Source organism: Mchenga conophoros, linkage group LG8, assembly GCF_057382185.1.
Source record: "Mchenga conophoros isolate Kocher_MC1m ecotype Shallow Benthic linkage group LG8, M_conophoros_male_GT1.1, whole genome shotgun sequence".
Classification (NCBI taxonomy): domain Eukaryota; kingdom Metazoa; phylum Chordata; class Actinopteri; order Cichliformes; family Cichlidae; genus Mchenga; species Mchenga conophoros.
The window spans coordinates 12,295,734-12,323,559 of NC_140533.1; the positions used below are offsets into that span (position 1 = coordinate 12,295,734).

The window sequence follows — 27,826 nt, forward strand, 5'->3', positions numbered from 1 at the left end:
AGCCAAAAAAATCCTACCTCTACTCAGTACTTATCACGTACTTATCATGAAATAAATAGACAGTTTATTTTAACTTCCCATTTAAAAGAAGGATGAACGAAACAGCTTATTTCCAGGAAAAAACAAATTCTGTCCTTGAGCCTACCCGGAGCAGTTTTAGTGTATGTTTTGGCAGTCGAGCTATCACTATAAATAAGGACGATTCTTCAACCAGGCTACACTTCCTGTTCTCTCACTGTTCTGCCATTTTTTTTCTTTGGGAAATCAAATCCTTTGATTTGATTTCCGTTGGAGTGTCAGTTTGAGTTAACTCAAGCAGCACAAACTAACACAAAAAATGAGCTGCCTGTGAAAGAAATATCTGGAATTCCTCTTTAATCATACAACTCTGCTCGAGCCCCGGGCTCTCTAGCAGGGGCAGGGTGAATTGACATTGTTAGAAAGTCAAGTCCAGAAATGACTCATGAGATGTGGCTGTGTGTGGCAGTGTGGAGTCCATTTAACTGGCCCTGTATTAGAGAAAGTGTTGTAAAGCAGCCTGGCCAAAACGTCCCAGACATGGTAATAGAATAATGAAGGAGCTTGCTGAGCCACTACTCAAGCCGTCTCATAATAAGATTGCATCGCCAAAGCCTGTGATCGATGTTTCTATGTTCTCGGACTGTAGTCTTTGAGCAAGAGGAGCTGTTTGTGATGGTGGAGGGTGGATTAGAGGCCCGTCTGACTTCTTGTACATAATTTGAAGTGTCATGTATGACCGGTAGTGGTTGCGCAGGAGTCGGTGAAGCAGTATCCTTGCAAAAGCTGCCAGAGGCGGTGAAAGCTAATGCAGCGATTTGGGTGCATTTGGAAGTTTCCATTATCAGTGGATGTGCACATTTTTCTAATGTGCTGTTCCCCCCGGCCCAGTGCTTGTCAGCTCTAGCTGGATTACTCCATAGTATGGAATGTCATCTCATATACAATTCCTCCCATTGTGACACTAACTGTATCCCCCCCATCAACCCTCTTTTGTGTACCAAAGCTTTTTGTATGACATCCACAAGCCCAAGTATCTTTTGCTGCAGTGTGATTTCAGAATGTGTTGCAGTATAGCTGTTTTCCACATTTAGAAGATGCATTAATTGCATGACCGTAACACTTTTCTTCTACTAGACAATCATATCTTCATCTCCAACTCTCTCTTTTTTATTCACCCCTTCCTTCATTTCATATACCCGTTCTCTACTTTTTCCAAGTGACTACATCATTAAGGAGAAGACTGTGCTCCTACAGAAGAAAGACAATGAGGGCTTTGGGTTTGTACTCAGGGGAGCCAAAGGTGAGCGTCTTCTCAAAGTTCATCACGTATTGCCAAAGATTTCTAAGTCTTGTTAGCTATTTACTGCATAATGATCAAATCCATGCTCCTGTTGTGGTGAACCTCTTGTCTTGTTATCATCTACAGCTCAGACTCCCATAGAGGAGTTCACTCCAACGCCAGCATTCCCCGCGCTGCAGTACCTGGAGTCTGTTGATGAGGGGGGCGTGGCGTGGAGAGCGGGCCTGAGGATGGGGGACTTCCTCATCGAGGTAACCGGCATGCTAACTGAAGCTTTACTTTTACTTTCAATTCAAGACCTATGAAGAAGAAAGTAGTTTTGTAAAACAGAAACTGGGGTCATATGTTCATGTATTATGCAACAAACATAGGAAGCTGCAGGAAACACGTTACAACACGTTACACGTTACAACAAACACGTTACAGCATTAGCATTTTTTCTTTTAAAAATGCTAGTGCTTTCTTCACTTGCTGTTCAGTGATTGTATGTCCTTTAATAACAGCAAAAATAGACAATAAAGACAACAGAGAATGGACAGGGTAAAGACATTTGTGTGCACTAAAAATATGTGCAGGATATGATGCATTGATGCGATTATTTCTATACTTCTCCTAAATATATAATTTGCATTTTAGTTATGGTCATTTGGAGGCTGCTGTGCTTGTAGTTGCTGCAACTCTCTGGCCTTTAAGAGTTCCTGTATGTTCCCTTAAAACCCTGGCACTAAAAATGGTGATTGTCAAACCTTTGTTACAGCTGACAGAAGCTGTTCATTACTATTCAACCTAATATGAGTCACTTATATAGCTGCCCAAGCTTTTGTAACTGTTATTAAGTTGCAGCTTGACTTGCTGGTGCACCTGCCCAGAAACCAGTAAGATTTATGTTTTAAACCACACAAGAAACCCAAATTGTTAAAGTGAACCACTGGGTAAGAGGAGACAATGCCTAAAGTGTGCACTCCAAACTGTCTCAGGTTTTTCATCCACTCTGTGCGACTAGAGTGGATTTTTCATTTTGTTCTGTGTTTTTCTGGCAGGTGAACGGTCAGAATGTGGTGAAGGTTGGTCATCGGCAGGTTGTCAACATGATCCGGCAGGGCGGCAACAGTCTCATGGTGAAAGTTGTCATGGTTGCTCGAAACCCTGAGCTGGAGGACACGGCTCGAAAGCGAGGTACTAGTCAGATTTTCGTCTTACGCCATTTGAATTCTGTGTTTATCATGTGATGATTAAGCTGATTGCATGTTTACGTCAACCTGAAAGCCTGTTGCAATGGATTGTATACAAGAATTCTAAACATTAAATCTGCATTTGGCTGGCTTCCCTTGGCAGCCCCACAGCAGACAAAAAGACTGACTCCTCCTGCCATTGCCCTGCGCTCCAAGTCAATGACATCAGAGCTGGAAGATATGGGTAAGACGAAAGAAGGGACAAAGCGCAAAAGCATGAGTTCTGGGGGTCACATTGAAAAGGCTTCTTCTGGGGTGGGTTAGCAGTTTTTCTGCAGGAGGATGGTTTAGTACTGTGGTACTATTAAGGAAACACAGCATTAAATATTAACCAAGTTGATGCAGAAAGCCAAGAAAATTATCCAGAGTGGTGCATTTTTTTTCACTAGCAACAGCTTCATGGGAAGAAGTCTTTTGATTCATTTGCACTTATGATGTTAGCCATGAAGAGGAAAGGTGGCAATTAAACAGTGAGGTTAAGCGATACAAAAGCAGCGGCATGTTGTAAAAATGATGCATTTAAAATGTCATTTGTCACAAACAGCTCTGTTTTCTCTCTTCTTTTCAAACCAAATGTGCTGCATGCAGTGGACAAAGGTGGGAGAATCACAGATTTGTGTGCTCTCATGATCATTTCTGTCCCCATCAACATCCCTATCATCACATCAGCATTCACACCATCACATGTGTCTGAGTATGTACTTCATCTCTTCATCTGCTTTATACACTTTGCAGAAGTTCTAGTCACACCTAATTTCTCTTTCCCCAATTACGCGTGCAACAGCTGCCTCTCCGTGGAAAAAGAAAGCAGGTGAGTATCAGTGTTATCATCACCCCTATCAGCCTCTGAGCTTTAATTAAAAATCAGTCAGTTTGATGTCTTTTTTGCTTATTTTTCCAGAGTACGAGTCCTCTCAGGGTCCTGATAAGAAGAGGACCGTCTATCAGATGGCTTTAAGTAAGAAATCACTCTCACTGCTCTTGTGATACTGTAAGAAGGTGTTTAGATACGTTAAAGGTACAGTGCATAGTTTTTTGAGGTTATTTGGTATGTGATTATGGCTTCCAGCAAACTGATATAGCTGCATCATAAACTGCTCATACAGGCAGAGTCCATCTTGTATTCAGTGGCTGAGAAATACAGTGGCTCTTTCAAACTATATATGACCATTTAACATCTGCTCATGTATACTTTTATCATCATTTTTCGTATTGTCTTTCTCCACCTCCTGCACCACGGGTCTCTCCTCCCTCATATCAAACCTAATCATCTGGATTGAAGTCACATGGAAATGTGCATAAACCTGCTTATCTATTCCCAGTAGTGTTGCAGTCACTTGTTGTCACCAGATTAGATATGTGAACCTCCCATCTCAGGGCTGCTGACAATGAGCCAGCTATACAACAGCAGCTCTGCTAACGTTATGCCAGCTAATGTTGGGCTGGAGTGTCCTAAAAAATATTTAGTAAAAAAGTTTGATTACGTTACACAAAATGTATGATAGTTTATTTGATAAGTGTCCAACAGCATTAGATCCACTTCAAAGGAAGTTTCACTAACACTAGATAACAGCAGCTCGCTGTCACTGGTCAGAAGTGACCATCACTGACTCATCAGACTCATTTCATAAAGCTTTACAGCCTCATCCTGAGAAAATAGATATGGACACATATTAATGACTGAGGTAACCAGTGGACTGATAGCCTTCATTCACTAGAGAAGAGTTGTTGTCCCACAGTGCCATCGTAGCTGGGGTTGTGCTAGAGGTGAAATTTTACACACTGTACCTTTAAGGAGAGAGGAGTAGGATCACTGAAATCTTCCTTTAGCTTCTTTATTTACGGCTCTTCCACTACTCCTCTGTTTCCTTATGCCCTGACTTACGCCTTGTGTCTTATGCCCTCTGCTCTGTCTGTGTTTTAGATAAACTGGATGAAATCTTGGCTGCCGCTCAACACACCATGACATCAGACAACCAGGGCCAGAGAGGTCATGGAGGCAAGAGGGACCGAAGCAAGAGTATTGTTCCCAATGTGTCCAAGGAGGTACTGTTGGGAATTGTGAGGAAATTGTCCTAGTTGAGGTCATTCCTGTAGCACATACATGTCAACAAGTTATTAAAGGGGGCCTTTAATGCTCATTTTGACCTTTGTTTTTTTTATCCTTTTGGTTATTCCTGGATTATACTAACATTGCTCTGCATGCATCACAGTTCATAAAAGAAAATCCTTTTCTTATACCAAGCTATTCCTATTGCCTCAATTGGACCCCACCCCTTTTAATTCTTTCTGGCACAAAATCAAAGATTTAACAAGATGCTAGAAATATTCCTCAGACGTTCTTCTGATGACCTCTGTTGGGTTACGTTTGCGTTTGTATCGTTTCAAAGCACTTCTCATCTGACTTGTGACATCAACAAGGCATTTTTTGCCCAGAGAAGTGCCACTCACTGGTTATTTTCTCTCACTTAAATCTCCTTTCTTCTCCATTCTGATGCCCAGTTTGACCTTCAGCAGGTTGTCTGGATCATGTCCATGTGCTTAAATGCACTAAGTTGCTGCAATGTGAATGGCTTGAACTCACGTTAAGGAGCAATTTTGAATATAATCACCCGTCCTTTCTTTATATTTTGCTTCTAAGGAGATAGGCTTTTTTGTCATTTTTCATCATTTTTAATGAGAGGAACGGATTTTGAATCGTATCTTTGTGCATTTTGTTACTAACACACTTTGCTAAATTAACATATGCTCCCATTTGTTATGAATTAGCTATGAAAACTGTTTGGGGGTTTTTTTTGTTTGTTTTTTTTAAAAGAAGCGTGTCCTTAAAAAATTTAAAGAAACTGGACAAGTGGAGGACAAACAAAACTATCTACTGCACATGAGCAGTATCTAAAGCCCCTTTTCCGTTAGTACCTATTTGGATCAACTCGCCATAGCTCGCCATGACTCAGCTCAGATCAACTGGTTTTCCATTACAATTGAGTACTACCTAATGTGCATGGACGTTGTCATAGCAACGCATCTGAGCATCCCATGATGTAATTAATATGCGACACGAACACTACAACAAGGGTGGATGTCAAGGTAAAATATACCTGCTGAAAACTGTGGCGAGTCGATCCGAGGAGGTACTAATGGAAATGGGGCTTTAAAGTCACCTAGGAGATGCATCTGGACCTTTAATGGTTCCATCTACTGTTTGCTGATCATCAGAAATGGTCTCAAGTTTTGAGGAAGGCAAATACAGAGAAAAGTTTGTGTGTTATGAATCCAAAATTGAAAATTCTGATTCAGTATGTATGGAGGAGATCAGGGAGGGGTACAACAGTGAGTGTCTACAATGGAGCCTCTGTTAGGATTTGGGGCTTTAGTGTTGTCTTGTCAAAATCAATGAAATTATGAATGCAGAAAAGTACCATCAGATTTTTCAGAATACCATCTGGAAAGCATCTGATTGCCAATTGCTTCATTTTTCAACATGAAAATGGGCCCAAACATACTGTCAATGCATACCTGGATAGGAAAACAAACTATAGAACACACTCAGTCATGCATTGGATTCAGATGATCCCACAAGAAACCTTGAAAGAGATTGGAACAAAAAGTACCCAGCATCCAAAGAAGAGTTGTGAATGTCTTTTAAAAGCCTGGAGAACTATTCCTGAAGACTACTTAAAGAAATAACAAAAAAGCTGTTGATTACTGTGTTGGAGAACAAAGCTAATCATACTAAATGATCTTTCAAACTCATTAGAATTGTAGAAACTGTTTTCGCCTTCTTTACTGTATTTCCATCTATCGATTTATTGATCTTTAAATATATATAACTATATACACACACACACACACACACACACACACACACACACACGCACACACACACACACACACACACACACAAACAATTACTCAACAGCTATTTCACCCTCTCAGATCTTCTCCACTGCTTTAGCACATACAGTATTTAGTCATGGAGGTGACTAATACCAACAAAAATAATTCAAATCTCTAAACCAACTTGGTCTTTAGCTCTGGGTGTTCTCCTGCCCTCGCTGCACTTTAGAGAAAATGATTGACTATTGACCACCCACTCCAAAACATTTGTTTAGTGTGAGTCAGATTATGTCCATTCATCTATACTCTGCTGCCTAATGTACTGTTACTCAGACTTATTGTTTTTTATGTATTGGATTATTCTGTATATATCTACTCAACAACAGCCAACATCAGTTTTATTTGATTATATCTAAATTACTGTTGCATTTCTTCTCTTTATAAACCTCCTTCATTTTAAATTCTCATTCATTCTCTTTTACTTACTTTTCTTTCTTTTTTTTGGTACCTGAAGCAACCATATGATCAGCAGTCATCACTGGCAATGGTACAAGCTGGACCTGGTTTTGACTACAACCAAGCTCATTTTCAACCAGGCCACGGTCCCCAGCATGCAGTCATGATGCGTCAAAAATCTATTGGTAATGTCAGTTCTTCTTATGAGATATCTGCCAGCTCAGTACAGCTTCTTCTTGTAAATGTTTCTAAATGTGTGTGACCTTCTTCTTAGGTGTAACAGAGGAGGAAAGGCAGTACCTTCACCCACCTGCTATGAAGTTAGCTCGCAGCCTGTCTGTGCCTGGACCAGAAGAAATCCCCCCACCACCAAACACATCTGCTCCAGAGCCACCTTTGTCTGCAGGCCCTCATCCGGGTAGAGGACCTGCCATGCCAATCCCTCCTGTATCTCAACCTCACTACCAGCTCCACTCTCAGCCAGGGCATCCTTCCCAAGCTGGCTGGGAAAGGGCAGGACCAGGTGTAATGAACCAGCAGGTCATGGTTCCCACCCTTCGGAGGCAGTCAGAAGGACTGTGCATCAGAGAGCCAGAGGCGCCCAGGAGAGGTGGTGGCAAGATGGGAGGATTAAGGAGAGGCTACAGCAGTGCTACACCCCCAACAAGTGCTAAGCCTAAGGCCCAACAACAAGCACCCCAGCATCAACCACCTGTGTCCAACCGGGATCAGAGTGGAGGAGTTGGCAGAGGGGTGGCAAGGAGGGGAGGTCGGGGAGCTTTGATGAAACAGTCAAAAGTGGAAGATGGTCTGAGACAGCATCGAGGAAAAGGAGGTGCAACCAAAGAGAAGAGCTCTATCCCCATTCCCACCATCATTGTCAAAGCGCCCTCCACCAGTAGCAGTGGTCGAAGCAGCCAGGGTAGCAGCATGGAGGCTGAGCCCTCCCAAGATGTGGAAGACCAAACCTCTGGAGAGGCAACCCCAGACAGCCCTAATACTAGCCTGCCCTCACCACTCACCTCTGTGCCACCTCAACCTCCAACATCGACTTCTTTGCCTTCATCAACTGTTGCCCCTTTGGTTTCCTCACAGCAAAACCTAGAAAACTTGGATTATAGTTCAGCATTTGGTACAACATTTGCGGGTGGAGGAGCACGCAGGGAAAGGGAACGCTTTCGAGATATGAGGAGAAAGAGTGCTTCTTTCTTCCTCTCATCAGAGGAGGACATCCAAATGGAAGCAGGATGTGGAGCTGGAGAGGGAGGAGGAATACAAGGGGTACGAATTCAGCCTTTACAGGGCTCACAAATGGAAGTGCCCACCCCTCGGCTTCGGCCTTCCAAGTCTATAGATGAAGGCATGTTTTCTGGAGACAACTACGTCAGCTATTCCAGCAGCATGCCCCCAGCTTTTGGCCTGCCTGAGTATTCTTCCCCTGTCCTCAATCAGGACGGCCAGCCTAAGTCAGCTCCCTCAATGTATGGAACCCAGCCTGCCACTACCTTCATTCACCCACTTACTGGGAAGGTTCTGGACCCCTCATCCCCTCTGGGATTGGCCCTGGCTGCAAGAGAGCGGGCTCTAAAAGATGATCGCAGGACACGACGAGAGGACAGACATTTTGGCCGGCAACTTTCCACAGTAGGAGCCTTCCCCACCCCTGTTCAGACTCCAACGCCTTCTCTTTTTGCAACGCCAACGCAGTCGGCCTACACTTCTCCAGTATCTCTCCACCTAAGTTCCCCAACCACTACCACCTCTCCTGCATCTCTGAGCCGGCCACAATCACCAAGGATATTACGTTTGGGGGGGGCAGGTGGGGAGCGTGTGGAAAGAGAAAAGGAGGGAGGACCCAGGGAAGGTCTTAGAGTTCGCTTCTCTGAAGACAGAAACAGCCAATATTCAACCCAGTACTACCCACAAAGTCCCAGGGAGCGAGAAAAGGAGGTGTATGACAGCAGGCCTGCTCCACCCATACAGCCTCCTCCCCCACCAACTCAACCTGCCCCCCGCAGACCTTCCTTCCTTCAGATGGAAAGCACTCCCAACACCAGCTACATTCCTCAGTATACTGTCCCCACAGCCCCTTCACAAGCACACGAAGCAATGGAAGAAGCTAGGGCGGGAGCAGGTGGAAATTTAGGACTCATGGTTTTGCCTCCACCAGCTCCATCAATAGACGTAGACGATGAGTTTGTCTTCGCAGATCCCTTGCCCCCTCCTTTGCAGTTTGCTAATGGTAAGAATGAGAGGGTCCGGGAATTTTCACAACATCGTCAACACCAGGGTCAGCATTCTGTTTCTGCTGCTCCACCCGCCCCACCTCCTCCCCCATCCCCCAAGACCTCAAATCCTCCCCAACCCACTTCACAGGGTGGCGACTCCGCTACCTCCAGCCTTACTTCCTATGACAGTGAAGTGGCCAACCTCACGCAGTCAGCTCTCTCTCCATCTTATCCATCCCCACAGATCTTTCCCTCTGCCTCCACCTCCATTACCACCACCACCACCACCTCTGCTGCTTCTCTGCCTCCTACATCGCTGCACAGACCCCAGCCCATGTCCCATTCCCACACCTATTACAGCAGCTCTAACGACCCCTCAATAGGTATTCATACCCCAGCACAGGACAGAGGCACTGCCACCCTCACCACTACCATGACCTATGCTACCACGACCATGACTGCAACTGCTGCTGCCACCACCACCACAACTTCTCCAGCATCCTCTGACTACAGTATGACTATGGCTGGGCCCAAGGCTGGCTTCACCACAGGGGGAAAAGCATCTGACCACACTCATCAGACTACTATTATACACAAGAGCGGAGACTGGCAAGAAGCTGTGGTGGATTCTGGAATTGAAGAGCTGGACAGTCACAGTAGCAGTGACCACCATTTAGAAATGCTGGGACTCTGTGGGCTAAGAGGAGAGAGAGGAGGGGTTGGAGGAGATGGGCGAGGAGGAGAGGGAGAGAAAATCAGTGAACATCAGGATCCTTGCACAACCTACTCAGGTGGGCAAACATTTGAGGTGCACAGCGCCAAATTGGCAAATCCCGTGTTTCCGAAGATGACTCATTACAAGGAGGGTGGAGGGAGGGGCCCATCTGTAGCACTACGTAGGCAGAACAGCACCAATCCCGCTCCTTTGCAGTTACACAGACAAAACAACCCAGAAGACACCGGTATAGATGGAGGATTTTCAGATGAAAGGAAGCACAAGCAGAGTCGATCCAAGATGGAAGACGGCTTCAGCTCTGCCCTGGCTGCCTGCTTAGAGAGGCCCATGGACACTCGATCAGTGGGCTGGAGTGACCTTGGAGAACACGAGCAAGCTGGAGTCCAGAGAGGCGTTTTGGTTTTGGATGGCCGCAGAATTCACTCACCTCTCTCAGGTGTGAAAGCCAGCATCATCAATGAACTAAGCTCCAAGCTACAGCAGATGAGCAGCATGAAGAGCATGGATGAGTGGAGCCACACTCCAAAGTCTCCCACCATGCATAGGTTTGCTGATCTTCTTGATATTATAACTAAATGAAAGATATTTGATAGTGTGAATTACATTTTACAGGATAATTCTATTTGTCTTTTAGGTATTCAGCGGATTACAGTGATGCTTTTCATAGCCCTCCCACTGGACGCTCGACCTCACCGCTGCCCACTTCCTCCCCACAGCATCGTCAGACCCTGACCCCAAACCTCTCGGCAACACCTTCTGTCTCGCCCTCCCCTCAAGTCCCAGTTCAGCGCAACTGGACCCAATCCCCTTCTCCACAAATGCCCTCGTCCCCAGTTCATTCACATCCTCCCCATTCTCCAACCTACTGCCCATACCCAACATCACCTAAGCACAGGTCCAAGATGCGTAGACAGACTTTTGATTTTCCATGCAGTCCTACTAAAGAGATGCGGTCTTCAGTTGCTCGACGTCGGGCTCCCAGTCCTCTTATCTATAACACTGAACAGCAAAGCCCCACCCCTCCCAGACCCTCCTCTCTCCCAATCCTTCCAAGCACACCCGTCTACAGCAACCCATTTGAGTTTCCCGGGCCCCTTACTCCTCCTTCTCCTGGCATCCCTCTAGGAGATGCCTACAAAGCTTCAACTCCTCCACTGTTTTCTCCATCTGGTGTGCCAAGTCCAAATCCCTTGCTTGTCTCCCGTTCACTCTCCCCCACTCATTTTCTCTCTGGAGCCTCTTCCCCCATGCATTTACCACCTAGCCCTTCCTGTCTCAACTATCCCCATCTCAATCCTCCTCCTCCAACTAAACCATTTGCCATCAAACCCCTACCCTACTGGACCAAGTATGACGTGGCCGACTGGCTGGCTTATCTGAATCTGGGTGAACACAGAGAGCGTTTTATAGACAATGAGATAGATGGATCACATCTGCCTTCACTCACCAAGGATGACTTCTTGGATCTAGGAGTGACACGTGTGGGGCATCGAATGAACATCGAGAGGGCACTGAAGAAACTCACTGACAGGTGAGGGAGGACTAATAGACTCTGGAAAACAGAGAGGCAACGAGGTCAAAAAGGAGCACTGGATGATGAAGGAAAGTCAAAGAGTCTCATTACTTCCATGCAAGTTAGCTCAACCATCCCCTTCCTTCATTAGAGGCATATAAATTGATAAGGTCATCGCATCTTCTCTCCATTCCCTTCTCTTTCACTTTAGTAACTTAGTCATATCAACCTTAGTCGTTCCATCTTTTTTAAGTTTCCACCCATTCTTATTCTTTGATTTGGCCTCCTTTTCTTCCCAGGCGGCTCTCTTCTCCTTTGCATGTCAGTACTCCTCCCCGAGACACAGACTGAGAGAATGAAGGTGTGATTCAAAGATGAAAAAGAGGGAAAGAAATGAAATGACAAAGATCATCAGTAACAGAAGATTTGCAAGAGAAGAACAGTGGACAACAACAGCTTGCGTTGAACTTGTTCGAATCCATGGATATGTGGAGAAACATGTTGTCTTGCACATTTGTTTTAGAGCACTGGATGGAAATTTGTAGAACTATTGGTCAAAAGAGGTGATGAAGAAAATAAGAATTTCTACAGATAATGCTTTTCATCTGAAAATATACTTTAAAACTTTTGATGGACAGGCATTTAATTAACACACCGTTTTGTGCTGTAAAAGAATAAACACACATACGTACTTGCACTCATATTCTCACACACACTGACAGATGGATTCTCACACCATCTGCTGCTTTGCAGCAATGAGAAAACTTGAGTCTGAGTTCAAAGAAAAAGTTGCAAAGTTGCTGCTTAAAGGGTGAAGCCCAATTAAATGTTACTGATTATGTCTGAGCCAGAAACTCTTGTAAAAGCAGAGGGCCATATCCTAACATCAGTTTTGTAGCTTTAAGCAGATCAGAGTATCGATGGCTGCGAGTACTGGAGCCAAAGTCAGAATGTGGGAGAAAGGCTTTTTTTTGTAAATGATGATAGAAGAAAAGCTAAACAACCACAGTACTGTTTTATATATTTGCCATTTTCCCCCAAAGGTTGCCCCAGTATGCTTTGTATGTATGTACTTTGCAAGCGCTAAATATATCTTCCATGTTAAACTGAATTCACTATTAGTAGAAACCATTTGTTTTGTACTAAGTGCTGATTGCAATCATTCATTTCAAACTGGTCAGGGTATTTCTAAACGTTGGAATCAAAGTTGTGAAAAACGAGGACAGAAATTTGAAAAACTGTTGTTGTTAAATTAATCTTTTTATTGTTGTCTTGATTATTCTGCAGAAAGGAAATGGCATATTAGAAATGAAATGTTTAGCATGTCATTTCAAACCATTTTTCTTAGACTTTCTTGGTGTTTACTGGCCATAGCACAGGTCAAAGGGTGGCTCCATCCTCTACCATGCCATAATGTTGAACGCCCTCTCTCTCACACAGCAGGTGCAGTGATCAAAAAGGGCTTTTTACTGCTTTTGTCTGCCTGACTTCCTCAACCTTAAGCCTCTGTGAGTCTGTGTGTGTCTGATTTTGTGCGTGTGTGTCCATCTGCCTGCGTTGGTAGTCAAATGCTTTGCCCCCTGAGCCCCTTTCTTTCTCTAATGCCTTTTTCAAAATGTATTTATAATGCTCAGACAGCATTGTTTATCTTTTCTCACCAGATGACAATCCAAATGTTTCACTGTTCCACACACATTACCCCTCAGAAAGAAAAGCTCTGACTCACTTTTAAAAGGGATTTTTCTGCGATAAACTTAAAATACTATGAGTGTTGCATAGAGGTGAACATGAACATCCTGGATTTTGTTTTTAACGTGCCAGTTTAGCCATTTGCAGTAAAATCAACTGTAAGGCAAAAACACATCATTTATAGCTCTGTATGTAATGATGATGATGGCAACGACAAAGATAACATATAAAAATATAGTATAATGAAGATTATAATATTAAGTATGTAAACATTTTAAGAATCTCCGTCTTCCAAATAGTGTGGGCAAAATTCTTTGAAGCTTTGTTTTGTTTATGGTTCATTTTGGGTTTTCTGTAAATGCTTTCTATACTGCTCGCCCTGTGGTGACCCCTGTGAAGCTGACACGTTAGTATACTGCATATTTTCTACATGTGAGTTTAAAATTACGGCTCTGTATTCTTATGACGAGTTGCTATCACATTATGGTCGAAAAGGAGAAAGGATTGAGCAGTAGTGTAGAAAGCATTACATACTATGATTTAAAAGAGCATTTTAGGTCTAGTGAAATGCATAACGACTATGACTACATACAGTTTGAGCATAAGTATGCAGAGATAAAAGGTATATATAAATATATAAATATATATATATAATTTTTGTTTTAAATAAAATACAGTATACTGGTAAACAACATGATAGAGGTACAACTAAGGTGTTGAAATAAATGCTAAAATAAACTATTGCCCTGTTGTGATTCTCATTTCATGTTGGATTCCCTCTTCTGACAGATTCACATAATGATCCAATTTCAAGTGCAGTGTTTGAATTGAGTCATTTGGCAGCAGCTCGTCTCAGCCCTAGGGTGGTTGAACACAACATTGTTTTCAGGTCCAGGATTGTTTTCCCATCAGGCTCAGTGAGCTAATAGGACAAAAGTTTAGAGAGCAAGGATAAGAAGATGAGATGGCTTGATTCAAAGCAAACACTGGCTGCATTCATGCAGCAAAACGAATGATGCCCGTGAGGCATGAAGAACAATGCAAAACAACTTGAAAGAAATGACTGTTTTCTACCGTGGTGGTCAGTTTAAGGTTCATGGGGGAAAACTGTAAATGTAATCATGCTGATTTTTTCGTGCCAGTTTTCCCATTTATTTTCTTTTTTTGCATTTCTTTTTGTTGAGTTTTGCACACAATTAGGAAAACTACCAAGAATCGGTTTTCTTTGTGTCATAAAGCCACAACTGTTTTCTTCTCATGGGGATACTTTTAATCGAACTTATTCAATTTAATTTATTTTTTTATAGCACCAAAGACGCTCCAAAAATATAAAGCAAAGACCAATAATCAGACGACCCTCTTGAGCAAGAACATGGTGACAGTGGGAAAGAAAAACTCCCTTTTACAGGAAGAAATCTTCCATCAGAACCAGGCTCAGGGAGGCTCAGCAGGTCTTACCAACAGAAAAATTCAGGATATCCTCAACAACTCACCTCTGTTATCAGCTTCACTGATTCATCAACTCATACTGACTCCTTTTATAGCCTCCTCCAGAGTAAATTGCCATGGACACCCAGTATATTGACAGCTAAGGTAAACAGTGGACTGACACCGCATACTCACTACACATAAATGGTGGCCAGAGTCATTTATCCTGCAGTGGTCACCACAGTTGGATTTTGCACTTGAATTGAGAGAGTAAGTAAGAAGACAAAATTCAGTTGATTGCAATCTACTGACATCTAGTGGTGAGGTGTTACACACTGTTAGCATCGCGAGATCTGGGACTGGAGGGAAAACAACGAAAATGGCTATGTCCATCTTTTATATGCAGTCTTTGGTTTTCAGGTGTTTTTCATGGGAGGTCTTGCGGCTTTACAAACAGAGGAAACCAATTTTTAAAGGACTATATAAGTTATACTAATAAAAACTATTTTTGTACCAGGCTGTAAATATGCTTTATTCTAATGTAGATTTTAACATGGATACTTATTAAAACTGATTCAGTTTTAGAGACAGCTTCAAATAGCCCATCCAGGAATTACAGTTTCTGACAGCTCCTTGTTGGCTTCATGTTTCGGTCCCAGAGGCTACCACTTACTCACAACATGTGTAGTTTTAATAAGGGTTTTTCAAAGTTACTTTTCTTTACTGATATCTTCAAGTTCATTTTGCATAAGGACTGCATATCTGGTACAAATTAAAAGAGTAACCATCACATAACTGGGCAATCTGACTGGTGAAACAAGTCTTTAAACTTGTACTTAAAGCATGTAGAACACTGTTTCTGTTCTTCCTACAGATATTTTCTTCTTTACACTTGTTCTTTTTTTCACTTGAATAACAGGATTGTTTGTTGAATTTGTCACCAATCTCTATTTTAATTTAAACTCTGTTTCTCCAAGGTCTGAAAAGTAATAGTAAGTAGCATTCAGGTCTGTGATTTGGAAAATATATAATGGTCTTTAAATTTTAAAATGTAATTTTCCATTGCTATGAGCACAATTACTATTCGCTTGGCTTGCATTGTCTCGAGGATGCAGCAGAAATCTTAGATGCTTACTCGGAAACCAGGACACACAAAGTCACAAACTCTATTACTAGAGACATCTACCAAGTGAGAAAACAAACGCTTTCACAGTTTGGACACATTGACCCCTAAATGTTACTTATATACCCTGGATTTTTTTCTCAAAAAGACTTTAATGGAAGTCTCGTTCTAACCATGTACACGTGCATATCTGTGCTTTCACCATGGATTTCAAACCTGTCCAGAAAGTCGCCATCCAATTCTGTGTCAGACTGACTTGTATGTCATGGGTGATGCTGATAACAGATGGGTCTCTGACTACAACCCAGAGACCAGACAGCAGTTATCAGTGTAAAAAGAAAGCACATGTGCATGCCTGAAGGAGGCAGATCAGGTCAGGAGCATGACCAGGAGTGTGCTCATTGTTTTTGTTTGTTTGCTTGCTTGCTTTTTGTTTTTCAACTGTCAACACTGTGTTCTACTGTAATGTCTTGCGATCTTCCAAGAAAAACCTCTGATGCAAAATGTGATACCTGCCATTGTGCATCAACTCAATTTACATGGAGAAGGCAGGAGGCTTTCGGCCATGTCTACACAGCTATCCCCCCCCCCCCCCCCCCCCCCCCCATACAAACTTGAATTCATACAGTGTTATCCTCTTCCCCAAAACAAAACTGAAGTGATGCTGTTTTGTTTGTTTGAAAAAATAGGATGCATCCCAAATGTGGAAATGCAAATGATAAAAACTGGAATTCCACAGAGCGATCCAAGTGTAGCAGGAGGCTTAGATATTTTCATTATACCTCATTAATCTCTGTCAGGACATACTGTGACTTTACTTGCTAGTTTAGTGAAGTTGTCAGAATTGAATAATTTTAGCAAAGACCCTTAAAGTTAAAAGAATGCTGTTATTTTCTTTCATCCATCTTCTTATCCTTATGGTCGGAGGGGGGTTGGAGCCCAGCATGGCTGTCATGGGGTGAGAAATGTGGTACACTCTGGACCGGTCAAAAGTTCTATCACAGGGCAAACACAAAAACAGACAAACCTTCACTACTGTGGTCAATGTGGAATCATGATTTACCCTAACATGTCTTTCGACTGTGCAGAGAACCCACGCATCTACATGGAGAACATGCAAGCATATGCACACAGAAAGGCTTAGATTCAAACCCCTCTTTGCAGCGCGACAACAGTTGCTATTGTTACAGTGGTTATTTCCATCTGCAGCAATTTATATTTGATGTCATGGATCTGTTCTGAGACCTCCTCCTGCCTTCCAATGTGCATCTCTTCTGCAGCAGCTTGAGAAAGACCCCAGCACAGAACAGAGCAGGCATCAGTGTACATAAGGCACAAAAGGCATCTTTTGTACAGTCCAATACCTGCTGTGCACCAAAAAGCATACAGGCAATATTAATGGCAAGGAGTTAAAGAGACAGAAATTTCCCAAACTGACCAAATAGAGCTAAAAAAAGAACAAAATGAGCACTGGAATAAGAATAACTGGACTACCATAGGCTCCAAATCAATCACAATATTGTTTTATAACTTATTTAAAACTGCCAAAACGTAGCTGTGTTTGAAAATGTAACATGCCAATGTTGTGTTCACAACAGTTTCCACTGTTTCCATCAAGCCTCAGCAAATCAATGAGACCAGCTAGAGACAGCAGTGAATAGAGTGTAAGTCTGGATGACACTGGTGCTCTCCTTTCACTCCTGGCTCGCATCCAAAAGAGTGCAGGGCAGAATAAACAGTGAGTAGGTGAACATGCTGCATGCTGTACTCTCTTTCTAGGCCCGACCAGAGAGAAGGGCAGGTCACGGTGGAGCATAGGGCTAATGTGGCAGTTCACGGGAGCCCCCCTCTGCCTAGCCCCCCTCCTGCTGTCACACTCTCACTAATAGGCTCACATGACTGTGTGCCACACTGACATGATTCTGTGACCAGTGAACAGTCAAAATGAAGGTTCAGCATCTCATTAGCACCATATTGAGAGAGACAGAGGGAGGGCCAGGCAGGGCAGAAAGAAGGAGGGGAGTTTCTTCCAGCTGTTTTTCTAATAACAGAGTGGAAAGAAAGTGAGACGGGGATAGTCACAGAGGGGGAGAAGAGCTAAACAAGCTGAAAAAGGATGGGGCTAAAGTAAAGGATCAGAAGAAAAAGAGGAAGAATAGTTTGTCGTAGCATGACTGCAAACTAGAAGCACAGCTGACGGGTAGGAGAGCGAGAAAGGTAAGTTTCGTCCTCCTCATTTGTTTGCCCTGAAGCTGTTTAGCATAGAATCAGCTACCATGCAAATGTTCTGATTTGTTTAACATTATTTTTCTCTTCCTACTGGCTTCTCTGCGTTTCACACCCACTTTGCGATCAACAACGTGTATGTGTAACTTTAAATGCCAAGGGAAAATTGGGTCAGTGAGAGAGGGAGAGGAGCATGTGTTAGAGGAGGAGAGGCACACTGGGAGAGGGGGAGATAGTCATGGAGAGAAATCCTCAGCAGCCCTTGAACTACAGTAACAAGTGGTCACTTGAGTAATCACTGGTGATTCAGAGAGAAATGTAAGTGCTGGTTGCTCCCTGGCATGAGTGCTCTGCTGCCACTTTTAATGCTTTCTTGGCTTGCGAATGCGAGTTTTTAAGAGTTAAAATACTTGAATGCATATGTCTGACAAACTATTTAAAACTTGTTCACATTTGTTCGCTTGTTGCTTCTCTTCCTTTCCTCTGCATGAACAGTAGAGTCAAGATGAAGCAAGTCTAGGTTGCGCCTGGGGGGACTTTTTTTAACCTTGTAGGAGCTCATAGAAAGTGAGAAAAATTAAGTCTAAACAAGATAATACAAGTACGGATACCAGCTATCTATAGAAAAGAAGCTATGAGTCTGACTCTCAGTCATGCTGAGTCTTGTGATGAGGTGTGGTTAGTCACTTTCATATTACTCAGCCAGCCATGTGTCAACGCGCTACCCAGACAGACAGAAGCCAGATTGTGACAAATTTGTGGATACATCTGCCTTCTTCTGTTCAGTTTCTCTTCTTCTGTCTGCCCAATGGGTCATACATAACATGCGGTGCAAATACGGCTGCTATGTGGACACTTTATTTCATTAAAATCACACTTTTTGTTGCCAGATCAGAAATCTGCCTCTGCACTCTTGCAGACATGATCTCTGAACTGAATGGCAACAAGAGTCAGAGTGGGAGACTGTTGGTACTAACAGGGCCTGTATTAGTCAGAGCAAATGGGAAAGATGACCTTTCCGCACTGTTTATTTTGGGAAGGCAACAGGAAGAATGTTAGAGCAGCTGTTCTATTCCTGCTGGCAGATCCCCACCCCTGTGAATTCCAGTCTGCCACTGGAACGGCACTCCCCTTAATAGTGCAGGAAGACTCCAAGTAGGGGTTATCTGGGCATTGTACAGTATAAATTACACAAAACTGTACAAGTTGTGATGACAATGACATAAGCAAACACACAACTACAAAGCTTTGTCAGTTTTTGTTTCTGTCAGATGCACTTCCCATACAGGGGGAGCGGTTTTGTTTACTAGGAAACTGTACACATCACACAGTGCAGACGTCCAACCTGTTGCAATGATAATCAACGTCTTCTGCCTGCCAATAAAAACTCTCTTTCTCTGCCTGCTATGTATCCAAACCAGTCTAGCAACTATCTTCTATAACAAATCTTTTGCTTTATGAGACAGACGTGCTCCCAATAATGGCAAGCCTTCCCAAAGAGCCTCCCGAGGATGCCAGGAAACAGAGTTTCTGGATGGTGAGGATTATATTTATGGTTAAGAGTAGGTGTGCCTACTCGAAAAAATTGTTATTCTCACATATCATCAACATCTTTCCTGCTTTCCTACCAGCCAGGGAATTATGTACGCACAGTGCATCGAACTGAACGGTCCTTCCAGGCATGCAACGACATAGTGGCCTGCTTCATGGAGAGAGCAAAGGTAGAAAAACAGTACGCCCAGCAGCTCAGCCAGTGGAGCAGCAAGTGGAAGTCCATAGTGGATTCTCGTAAGTATAAGAAGCTATGTCATGGGAAGACATGTTGGCTTAAAAACAGACACTCCCAGGCCTTTTCTCACCATCTCTGTTCTCACAAAGTCAAAATTAGTACTGATTTTTATTTTATGAGCACATCTGTGCTTGCCTGAAATTTCAGTGTAAAAATTAAGGTCATTATTTCTTTATTAGTATCATGACTCATCACTGCACCCTGTGTTGTTTCATTCCTCATCCCCTCTATTTTTTTCCTGCTTCCTCAGGGCCACTTTATGGCTCCCTCATGAGAGCATGGCAGTGTTTCTTCACCTCCACTGAGCGTTTGTCCGCGCTCCATTCTTCCATTTCGCAGTCGCTAACTTCAGAGGAGGGAGTCCGGGTGAAGACCTGGCAAAAGGAGACCTTTCCAAAGAAAATCTTCTGCGGGTTCAGGGAGAGCTACGACACCAATACGAGTTTTTCACGTGCGCAGAAACCCTGGTCCAAGAAGCTTATGAAGGTGCAGCACACATACATCCACCACTGTGAACTTATAATGATGGTCTAGCAATACCAAACAGGCTGAATGTCCTCTTAGCTTTTGGCAATGTCATTTTCTTAATCAGCAAATGAAAGATATATCTAAGAAATAAACATAAGATATATCAGACACGCAGATGAAGACTGCCCAAGAAGACCTGAAATGTTTCTTTTTCCTAGCAGCCTGTTAGCTTCACTTAGCAGAAAAATAGAAAAAAAGAGATTTGGCTTCATTTTCAAGGTAGTAACCCAGCAAACATGCCAGTGTACGCCCTGTCCAGCAAACCCACACTTGTCCCACACAGGCCCCAAGGGACAATGTTTGCTGGGAAAATATTACAGCAAGAGGTTCTAGGTCCAAATCTGCCAGCCGGCTGCATCTTTTATGTTCTTGCTGTGCTTGCATGGGTTCTCTGCAGGTACTTTGGGTTCCTCCAAAAGTCCAAAGACAGGTTTATTGGTGATCCTAAATTGGCTGTAACCATACATTTAAGTATAAATGGTTGGCTAGCTCTCAGCTCCATGTGATGGACTGGAAGCCCATCCAGGCTACCCAGTAATAGTGAGGATAGGCTCCATTGCCCTCCCTCCTTGATAAGAAATAAAAGAAACACATTATACCACATTTGTTAATGATGTGGTTTTATGAGGAACTCCATATCAGATGTTAGACCAAAGCTGCTGACTAGCTGCATGTTTTATTGAAAGAAATGAGAGGGCCGGTCGTAGATCGGCTCAGCTAGAGGGTTGCTCTGCTATGATTGGTTATTATGCTAATAACCATTTGAATAAACACTATGACAAATCATTTTAATATGTATTTAGTAAGTTTGATTGAAATTAACATTATAAGTAGCAATATACCACTTTGACTAGTTACATGACGTGATATCAGGATATCTATGATGTCGTTCTGACCAGTCTAAATAACAACTGTGTGCTAGGTTAGCATCTCAGGCTGAGATGGTATGCTGCAAGTAAATTACAGAGTCCTGGGTTTGAATTCGCCCTGAGCCCTTTGTCTCTGTCATCACTCAACTGCCCTGTTGTCCTGTACCCCCCTTGAAAAAACGGATTTTTACAGCTTTCTGATGATACTAGCTAAGTGTTGAAGAAATTATAACTGAAAAAGGCATGAAATAGATCGATCTTATCATCAGCTCATCAACAAATCTGTAGCTGTAGCTTTGTTGTAGTAGAATGTTAATATGTACTCGCTGACTCCCAGTCCTCAGAGGTTTTGGTCCACATTGACACGATAGCATCACACAGTGGCTGCAGATTTTTGGGCTACACATACATGATGCCCATTCAATCACATCACAAAGGTGCTCTATTGGATTGAAATTGGGTGACTGTGGAGGCCGTCTGAGTACAGTAAACACATTCTTATGTTCATGAAACCAGATGGCAATGTTGTGGTTATAAAGAGATGAACATAGTCACTAACAGTATATTCAGGTATGCTGCGGTGTTTGAACATCGCTCAAATGGCACGAGAGGCACAAAAAGAGATGAGAAAATATCCCCCTTCATCGTTACACCACCTGCAGCTTGAACGGTTGATAAGAGATGGATCCATGCTTTTATGTTAGTGATGTTTTATGTTATTCAAATTCTGACCCTTGAATTTCACAGCAGAGAATTCAAATTTATAAGCAGCTCTGTCATATAAGGCAGGCAGGTACACAACAACAAAGCGCCTTGAGGCGACTTTTGTTGTGATTTGGCGCTATATAAATAAAATTGAATTGAATTGAATTGAAGAGTCACCGAAACCTTTTGGACACAGACTATTTCCTGGTGAAATCTGAGTATTGACTTATCTGACTTTCCTGTATATAAAAATGATGTAATGCAACTAACTAGCTATAGTGGATGGACCTTATTATTTACTTTTTAGCAGATCAACAGTAGTTAAGCTCAGTTTAGTTCCAGTACAAAGATAAACTAATCGTGGCAAAAGCTTTGTACTTAAATGATAGATGTAAGTGGCCTTAACCTTTTTAATCTAACTCTCAGCAAAAAATGAAGAAGAAAGAATCTGGCTAAAAACTGCATATTTACTAAATCTGTTTTCCATCAAATAAATAATATTTACATGCAAATGTATATTCAACAGCTGGAGAAGGTTCGAGTTGCATACCACAAGGTCTGTCAGAGGGAGCAAGCAGCTCTGGAGAAAGAAAAGCAAGCAAACGAAAACTCTGAGATGAGCCAAGAGAAAAAGCAGAAGATGACTGAGGCCAGAGAGAAGGCCACGGAGGAGAAGGAAATGGTGAGGAGAGATGTTTAATCATTGCAACATTTCACTCAGTCACGCATGTTTAATTAGGGATGCATTGATAGGACTTCTAATTTCACCATTTCTTATTCACGACTCATATCTGCTGATATTTACTCAGTTGAAAAATTCTAAACACGAGCCCCAGCCTTCAGTTTTTGTTCCAAGCAATTTCCTTCTATGGAGATGTGTTATTGTTACTCTGCTCAGTGTTTATGGAGCACAGCATGGGAACAGCAGAGAGCATCAGATGATTTATACGTATTAGATTCTCTGTTAAAGCCACACAGCGGAGGTTCTTCCTGGGGAGGATACTCAACTTTGCATCATGCAGCTGTTTCTGCCTGCAGGCTAGAGATAAATATGAGAAAATCCTGGAGGACGTGTCGACCTACACACCTCGATATATGGAGGAGATGGAAGCCATTTTTGAAGAGTCGCAGGAAGAGGAGAGGAAGAGGATCAGCTTTCTCAAGCAAGTCTTCCTGTCCATCCATAGACACTTGGATGTCACCAACAATGAAAGGTGAGCAACTTGAATCCTTGAATGCTTATGTGTACAAATTACTTATTAGCATAAGTGGTAGCGTTGACTGTCTTTTCATCTTTGTGCCAGTGTCAAGGCAGTTTACAGTGAGCTCCACCAAACTTTAATGGCCATTGATGAGCAAGATGATCTCAAATGGTGGAAGAACAATCACGGTCCAGGCATGCCCACCGACTGGCCAAAGATTGAGGTACACAGACATGTAAACAGCTGTATTATTCTATGTGCGACATAAACACTATATACTAATTGAGTCTATTGTGTTTATGTCGATATTTTGTATACATATACTATACATATAAACAAATTTCATAACCTTAAGTGTATCCACAATAAATATCCACTTATGAAACGTTTTGGCTGTTGCAGTTTTTTATATTAGAAAGGTCTTATATTTAGTTTAATAGCAAGAGTGCTAAGCTATCAGCTAATGCTACCTAGTTTAGCTGAATCACAGACACGGTATGTTAGCGCTAAAATACAAATAAAATAACTTTTACTCACCAGAACTTGAGGGCAAACCTGTTGTAGATGGCAGAGCAATACTATTTGTCAGATAATTAAATTAACGTGAAAACCCCACGAAAATAGCAGAGCAGTCTAGTTCAGTGAGATGAAGCCTAGCAGACAGTTAGCTGCCTAGTTATCACCAACCGTCACTGCTAATAATGCGCAACTTTAAGCCTTCTTTTAAAAACATCATCTCGGCAATTATAATTAAAGGGGAAATTAGCTGATAAAAACAATAATACTAGGTGGTAAACATCTTAATTTCTACTGTAAATTTGGGAATTTTAATATGCAAGGTGTTTTGAATTCAGAGCCATGAATTGTGTTTTTGCAGCTCATTTTTGCAGTTTTTGTCAGGGAGCTACATGTTAACCTATATATTCTTTTTCATGTTACATCAGGAATGGGTCCCACCAGTAAAAAAGCTCAAGCGAAAGAAGAGAGACCAAAAAGGAAAGGAAAGCCGACCGTAAGTTACCCCAAGTGGTGTGTGTGCTTTTATACAGTTCTGTAAAAAACTATCTACACCATCCATAGGAATTAAGAACTTAATTAGCAGCCAAAAACCATCAAGTAACCAAATGCATTTGCTTAATTTTTCATCAGTAAGTTTATCACCTGCAAAAATCAAAAAGCTACAGGACTTAACGTGTTAAATGTTAAAGTTTATGACTGAACAATTGGAAAAGTATGGCTTGTTTGGAAGGATTGCCATCTCATATCAACTGTCACCGCTGGTGGAGGTGTGCTTTTTTGGGTTTGTTTTCAGCCAAAGGACCTGAACAGTTTGCAGACATTGAGTTGACCATGAACTAGAATACCAAAGTATTCTAGAGTAAAATGTAAGGACATCTGTCTGATAGCTGGATCAAGCAACAGGACAACGATCCTACGCACAGCAGTGAATCTACAACAATGGCGGAAAAGGAAAAGAATCAAAGGTGTTGCGATGGTCCAGTCAAAGTCTGACTGAAACGTTGTGGCAGATCTTTACAGGAGCTGGATATAAATGAATACTCTCAAACCTCAATGAGATGAAGCAAGGTTGTAAAAAAGATTAAGTCAAAATTCCTCTGCAATAATGTGAGTCACACAGAAAATGATTACTTTGAGTTATTGCTGCTGAAGGTAATTCTACAAGTTGCTGAATCATAGGGTATAGTTAGTTATTCACGCTATGCAGTCCTGTGAAAACTTTCTTTTTCACGTCTGAATAAATAATAATGATCCAGAGGTGGACAATACATTTTTCCGCCTGATTCATATTCGTCGTTTTTACTTTTCCTCTCCTCCTAGTGTGATGATTGGGGGTGTGAAGGTGCGAGCTTTGTACGACTACGTGGGAGAGGAGGGTGATGAGCTGTCCTTTAAAGCAGGTGACACATACAGTGTGACGCAACAACGCCATTTTATTCTCGGTGTAAAGGCAAGATGTTTATGCCAAATTACAACCGCCACATCAACATAAATACGCGTAGGAGGACAGAATTGTAATCAGTCCTTCTAAAATGATGATAGACGGGCTGGTGAACACAAGTGTGCTGCGTGGAATTACTAATGTGATATTTTATGGTTTATGCTGCTGTAGTTTCATTTTAATAACTTGTAAATGGCCACGGGAAAAGTATGGAGTAAAATTAAGCTGAATGAATATGATTTGTGCATAAAAATGTAAACAAACAAGAGCTTGTTAATGCTTTTATGCTGATCATTATTTCACTAAATTCAACTTGGATCTTTTTTTATTATCTCTTGAATGATACACCAAAAAAGCATGCAATGTGGATCATGAAATTAATAGACTGTGTGCATGTGGCTTACCAGAAAAAGGTTAGGACCCACTGCCCTAGGGTGCCGAAATCTTAACCGCAGAAAAACACAAGACAGCATTTGCAAGGTTGCCTGGAAACCCATATCTGAACCGCAGGATGACACATGGAGCAAAAAACAACTGTTACTGTCAGTTAAGCCAACATGAAACCTAAACAGATGTGTGTTTTTATTCCCGGCACACTTCCACGCTTGTTTATTTTAGTGCTGTGTAACAGCAAGATGTCCAAACTCTAATATTCTTTTATATATATGACTCCAATCTCCTTTTGAAATATGTCTTTACAACATCAGTTGAATTTTTTGCCTTAATTAACATTAATTTCACCGTGTTGTATGCCCATAACTGAACTGAGTTTTGTTCTGTTTGATGCCAGGTGAGGTATTCCTGAAGGTCGAGGAAGAGGACGATCAAGGCTGGTGCCGAGGAGCACTGAGCGGTGGGAAGGAGGGGTTCTACCCAGCTAATTATGTTGAAGTTGCAGAGTGATATTAACACTGTTCAACATATTATGCCCTGAACCTTTTTCTTACAAAGACTTGGTTTTTAAATTCTTTATAAATACCACTTATTTATCGTCTAAGATGTTGTCACACTGATGTTGAGCTTGTGTCATATAGTATCTGTTCTCAGACATTTTTTTAATGTTTAAGGCCTTAATATCGAAACCCACTTGATTAAAGTACATCTTCAATATGAATTAACTTATGAGAGAATAGAATGTACTGTTTCTGCTGGATGTGCATATGTGTGAGTGTGTTTGCATGTTAAGAGAAAACACAAGAAAATAAGAGAAGATATTTATTTACTGCCATCATGCCTCAGTCATTAGATCACTGTAATACAGATGAAGCTGATAGTGATTGTTGGGGTTTACACAAGTGCAAGTTTACAATGATGTGTGCATGCAATGTTAATGCCTATTTCAATATTAAGCGCAGAAAATTGCTTGATTGCAGGAGGAATTATCAAAATAAAAGTAATCTCTTCCTCTGTTCTATTTTGTTGCCGCCTACTTTTTGTTGCTTGTGGTTCTTACTTGACTGAGCAGAATAATCTCTGTGCAGATTTTGAAATACAGAAAATACAGTACCGGTATATATGGTAAAAACCAAGCCTATACCTCTAATTATCTTGAAAAAAAAGCAATAATAATAAAGAAATAAATGTTTGTACAACTCTAACAAGCTCAAGGTCAATACTTGATGTGACTACCTTTATTCTTCAACATTGCCTAAACTCTCAGGAAAACCTTCGTGTTAAGTAGTCATCTGGAAGATTTCTCCAGGCTTCTTGAAGAACATTCAAATCTCTTCTTTGGATGTTTTTTCCTTTTGTTCCATTCTCTGTCAAGATGATCCCACACTGCTTCGATATTGTTGAGGGCTTAGTTCTAGGGAGATTCTGCTGTCTGTTTTCTACCCAGATATGCTTTCACCTGGGTGGCTGTAGCTAGGTAGGACAGGTCATCTACTAATCGTGAAGGCTGGTGGTTCAATCGCTGACTACTCTGCATGCCAAATATCCTAAACCCGAGTTGCTCTCTGATGCATCCATTGGAGCGTGAATTTTGGATAGAAAACACTTAAGTAGGAAAAAGTATAGAAAAAAGTGCTTGAGTGAATGAGGCATGTTGTGTAAAGTACTTTGAGTGCACAGGTAGTGTTTTTTATTGCACTGGCAGTGGGTTTGGGATCATTGCCAGATGGTATTGCATGGTGAAATAAAATCTGACTATACTTTTCTGCATTCATGATTTCAACAGTTTGACAAAACGACACTGGGGAGGCCGATCCATAACTAGATAGTCTTCCATTGTGTGTTTTTACAGGCTCGTACATATATAGCAGAGCTTCTGAGACCTATTAGCTGTCATATCATAATTAAGAAGAACGCCGACTCAAATGCAGGACTCTATGCTGGCAGTGGTTTACAGATTTTATTTACTGGTAATGTGGGAATAGAAATAATTAACTCCAGTAAGTGTAGCTCAATGGGAACGAGACAGGAGTTCAACTGCAATTTTAATTTGGGTGGAATAGAATTTAATTCTTACTTTCACAGATTGGTGACTACATGTGAAGGTTTACAGCCAGAAGAATCCAGGAGGAGATGGAGAACATTTTCGGGGAAATCTTTTCCAAACCAAGAATACCAGTCAGAGAGAAACAGGTAAGCGTGATGAATCAGGACCAGAGACGTCTTTTTGAATAATCCAGCTTCAGTTATAAAACTACAAAAAGAAATAATGAAAGGGCAAAAAAGTTGATCAAATTACTAATAACCAGCCAGTCCTTAAATAATGCACTGCCTGATTATGTGAATTGACTGAAGGTGTGAACCCCAGGAATCCCAGCACCATCCAAAGGGTGGGTCAGACAGAAAATCAAGTCCATCCCTCCAACTGAGTTTATAGAAACACACTGAGAAAGACAAAAAAAGAAAAAGAAAAGAAGAGAAAAACCCTCCTGGCCAGTTGGGACCATGACAGTTAGCCTGTCAGATAATCTGATTATAATCTGACACCATTATTTTAAAACCAGAGGTGATTATGCTTTTGAGGTTCTAGT

The 27,826-nt window shown here is 41.9% G+C and overlaps 2 protein-coding genes and 1 long non-coding RNA gene across 4 annotated transcripts in view; 2 read left to right on the forward strand and 1 right to left on the reverse strand.

Moving 5' to 3' along the window:
* The window catches only part of LOC146568240 (SH3 and multiple ankyrin repeat domains protein 1-like), a 45,790-nt gene extending 32,035 nt beyond the window's left edge, over nt 1-13,755 (forward strand). The window contains exons 19-30 of the mRNA XM_085284165.1: nt 1,239-1,321; nt 1,448-1,572; nt 2,362-2,497; nt 2,657-2,737; nt 3,142-3,150; nt 3,338-3,364; nt 3,455-3,511; nt 4,478-4,599; nt 6,905-7,031; nt 7,121-10,355; nt 10,445-11,341; nt 11,623-13,755. Coding sequence (XP_085140291.1) covers nt 1,239-1,321; nt 1,448-1,572; nt 2,362-2,497; nt 2,657-2,737; nt 3,142-3,150; nt 3,338-3,364; nt 3,455-3,511; nt 4,478-4,599; nt 6,905-7,031; nt 7,121-10,355; nt 10,445-11,341; nt 11,623-11,674 — 4,951 coding nt within the window. The 3' untranslated portion in view covers nt 11,675-13,755. The remainder of the gene's footprint in view (nt 1-1,238; nt 1,322-1,447; nt 1,573-2,361; nt 2,498-2,656; nt 2,738-3,141; nt 3,151-3,337; nt 3,365-3,454; nt 3,512-4,477; nt 4,600-6,904; nt 7,032-7,120; nt 10,356-10,444; nt 11,342-11,622) is intronic.
* LOC146568241 (uncharacterized) lies at nt 1,202-23,565 on the reverse strand. The gene is made up of 3 exons (XR_014893585.1): nt 23,420-23,565; nt 11,258-11,362; nt 1,202-1,620 (listed from the first exon to the last, which is right to left on the reverse strand). It is a non-coding gene; the product is annotated as an uncharacterized LOC146568241 (long non-coding RNA).
* On the forward strand, nt 17,585-26,256 carry LOC146568242 (protein kinase C and casein kinase II substrate protein 3). 2 transcript variants are annotated; one of them, XM_085284166.1, is made up of 10 exons: nt 17,585-17,780; nt 19,256-19,326; nt 19,421-19,577; nt 19,829-20,064; nt 22,207-22,362; nt 22,719-22,894; nt 22,985-23,105; nt 23,827-23,894; nt 24,722-24,801; nt 25,633-26,256. In XM_085284166.1, the coding sequence occupies exons 2-10, from the start codon at nt 19,270-19,272 to the stop codon at nt 25,743-25,745; spliced, it is 1,164 nt and encodes a 387-aa protein (XP_085140292.1). In that variant the 5' UTR covers nt 17,585-17,780; nt 19,256-19,269; the 3' UTR covers nt 25,746-26,256. The 2 variants fall into 2 exon arrangements, with proteins under 2 accessions (XP_085140292.1, XP_085140293.1); XM_085284167.1 differs by lacking the exon at nt 17,585-17,780 and adding an exon at nt 17,852-18,107.
* The last annotated feature ends 1,570 nt before the right edge of the window (nt 26,257-27,826 follow it).

Coding starts and splice junctions, on each gene's coding strand:
- LOC146568242 (XM_085284166.1), top strand. CDS start 19,270: ATGGCAAGCCTTCCCAAAGAGCCTCCCGAGGATGCCAGGAAACAGAGT. Junction 19,327..19,420: donor GGAAACAGAGTTTCTGGATG/GTGAGGATTATA, acceptor CTTTCCTACCAG/CCAGGGAATTATGTACGCAC. Junction 19,578..19,828: donor GAAGTCCATAGTGGATTCTC/GTAAGTATAAGA, acceptor CTGCTTCCTCAG/GGCCACTTTATGGCTCCCTC.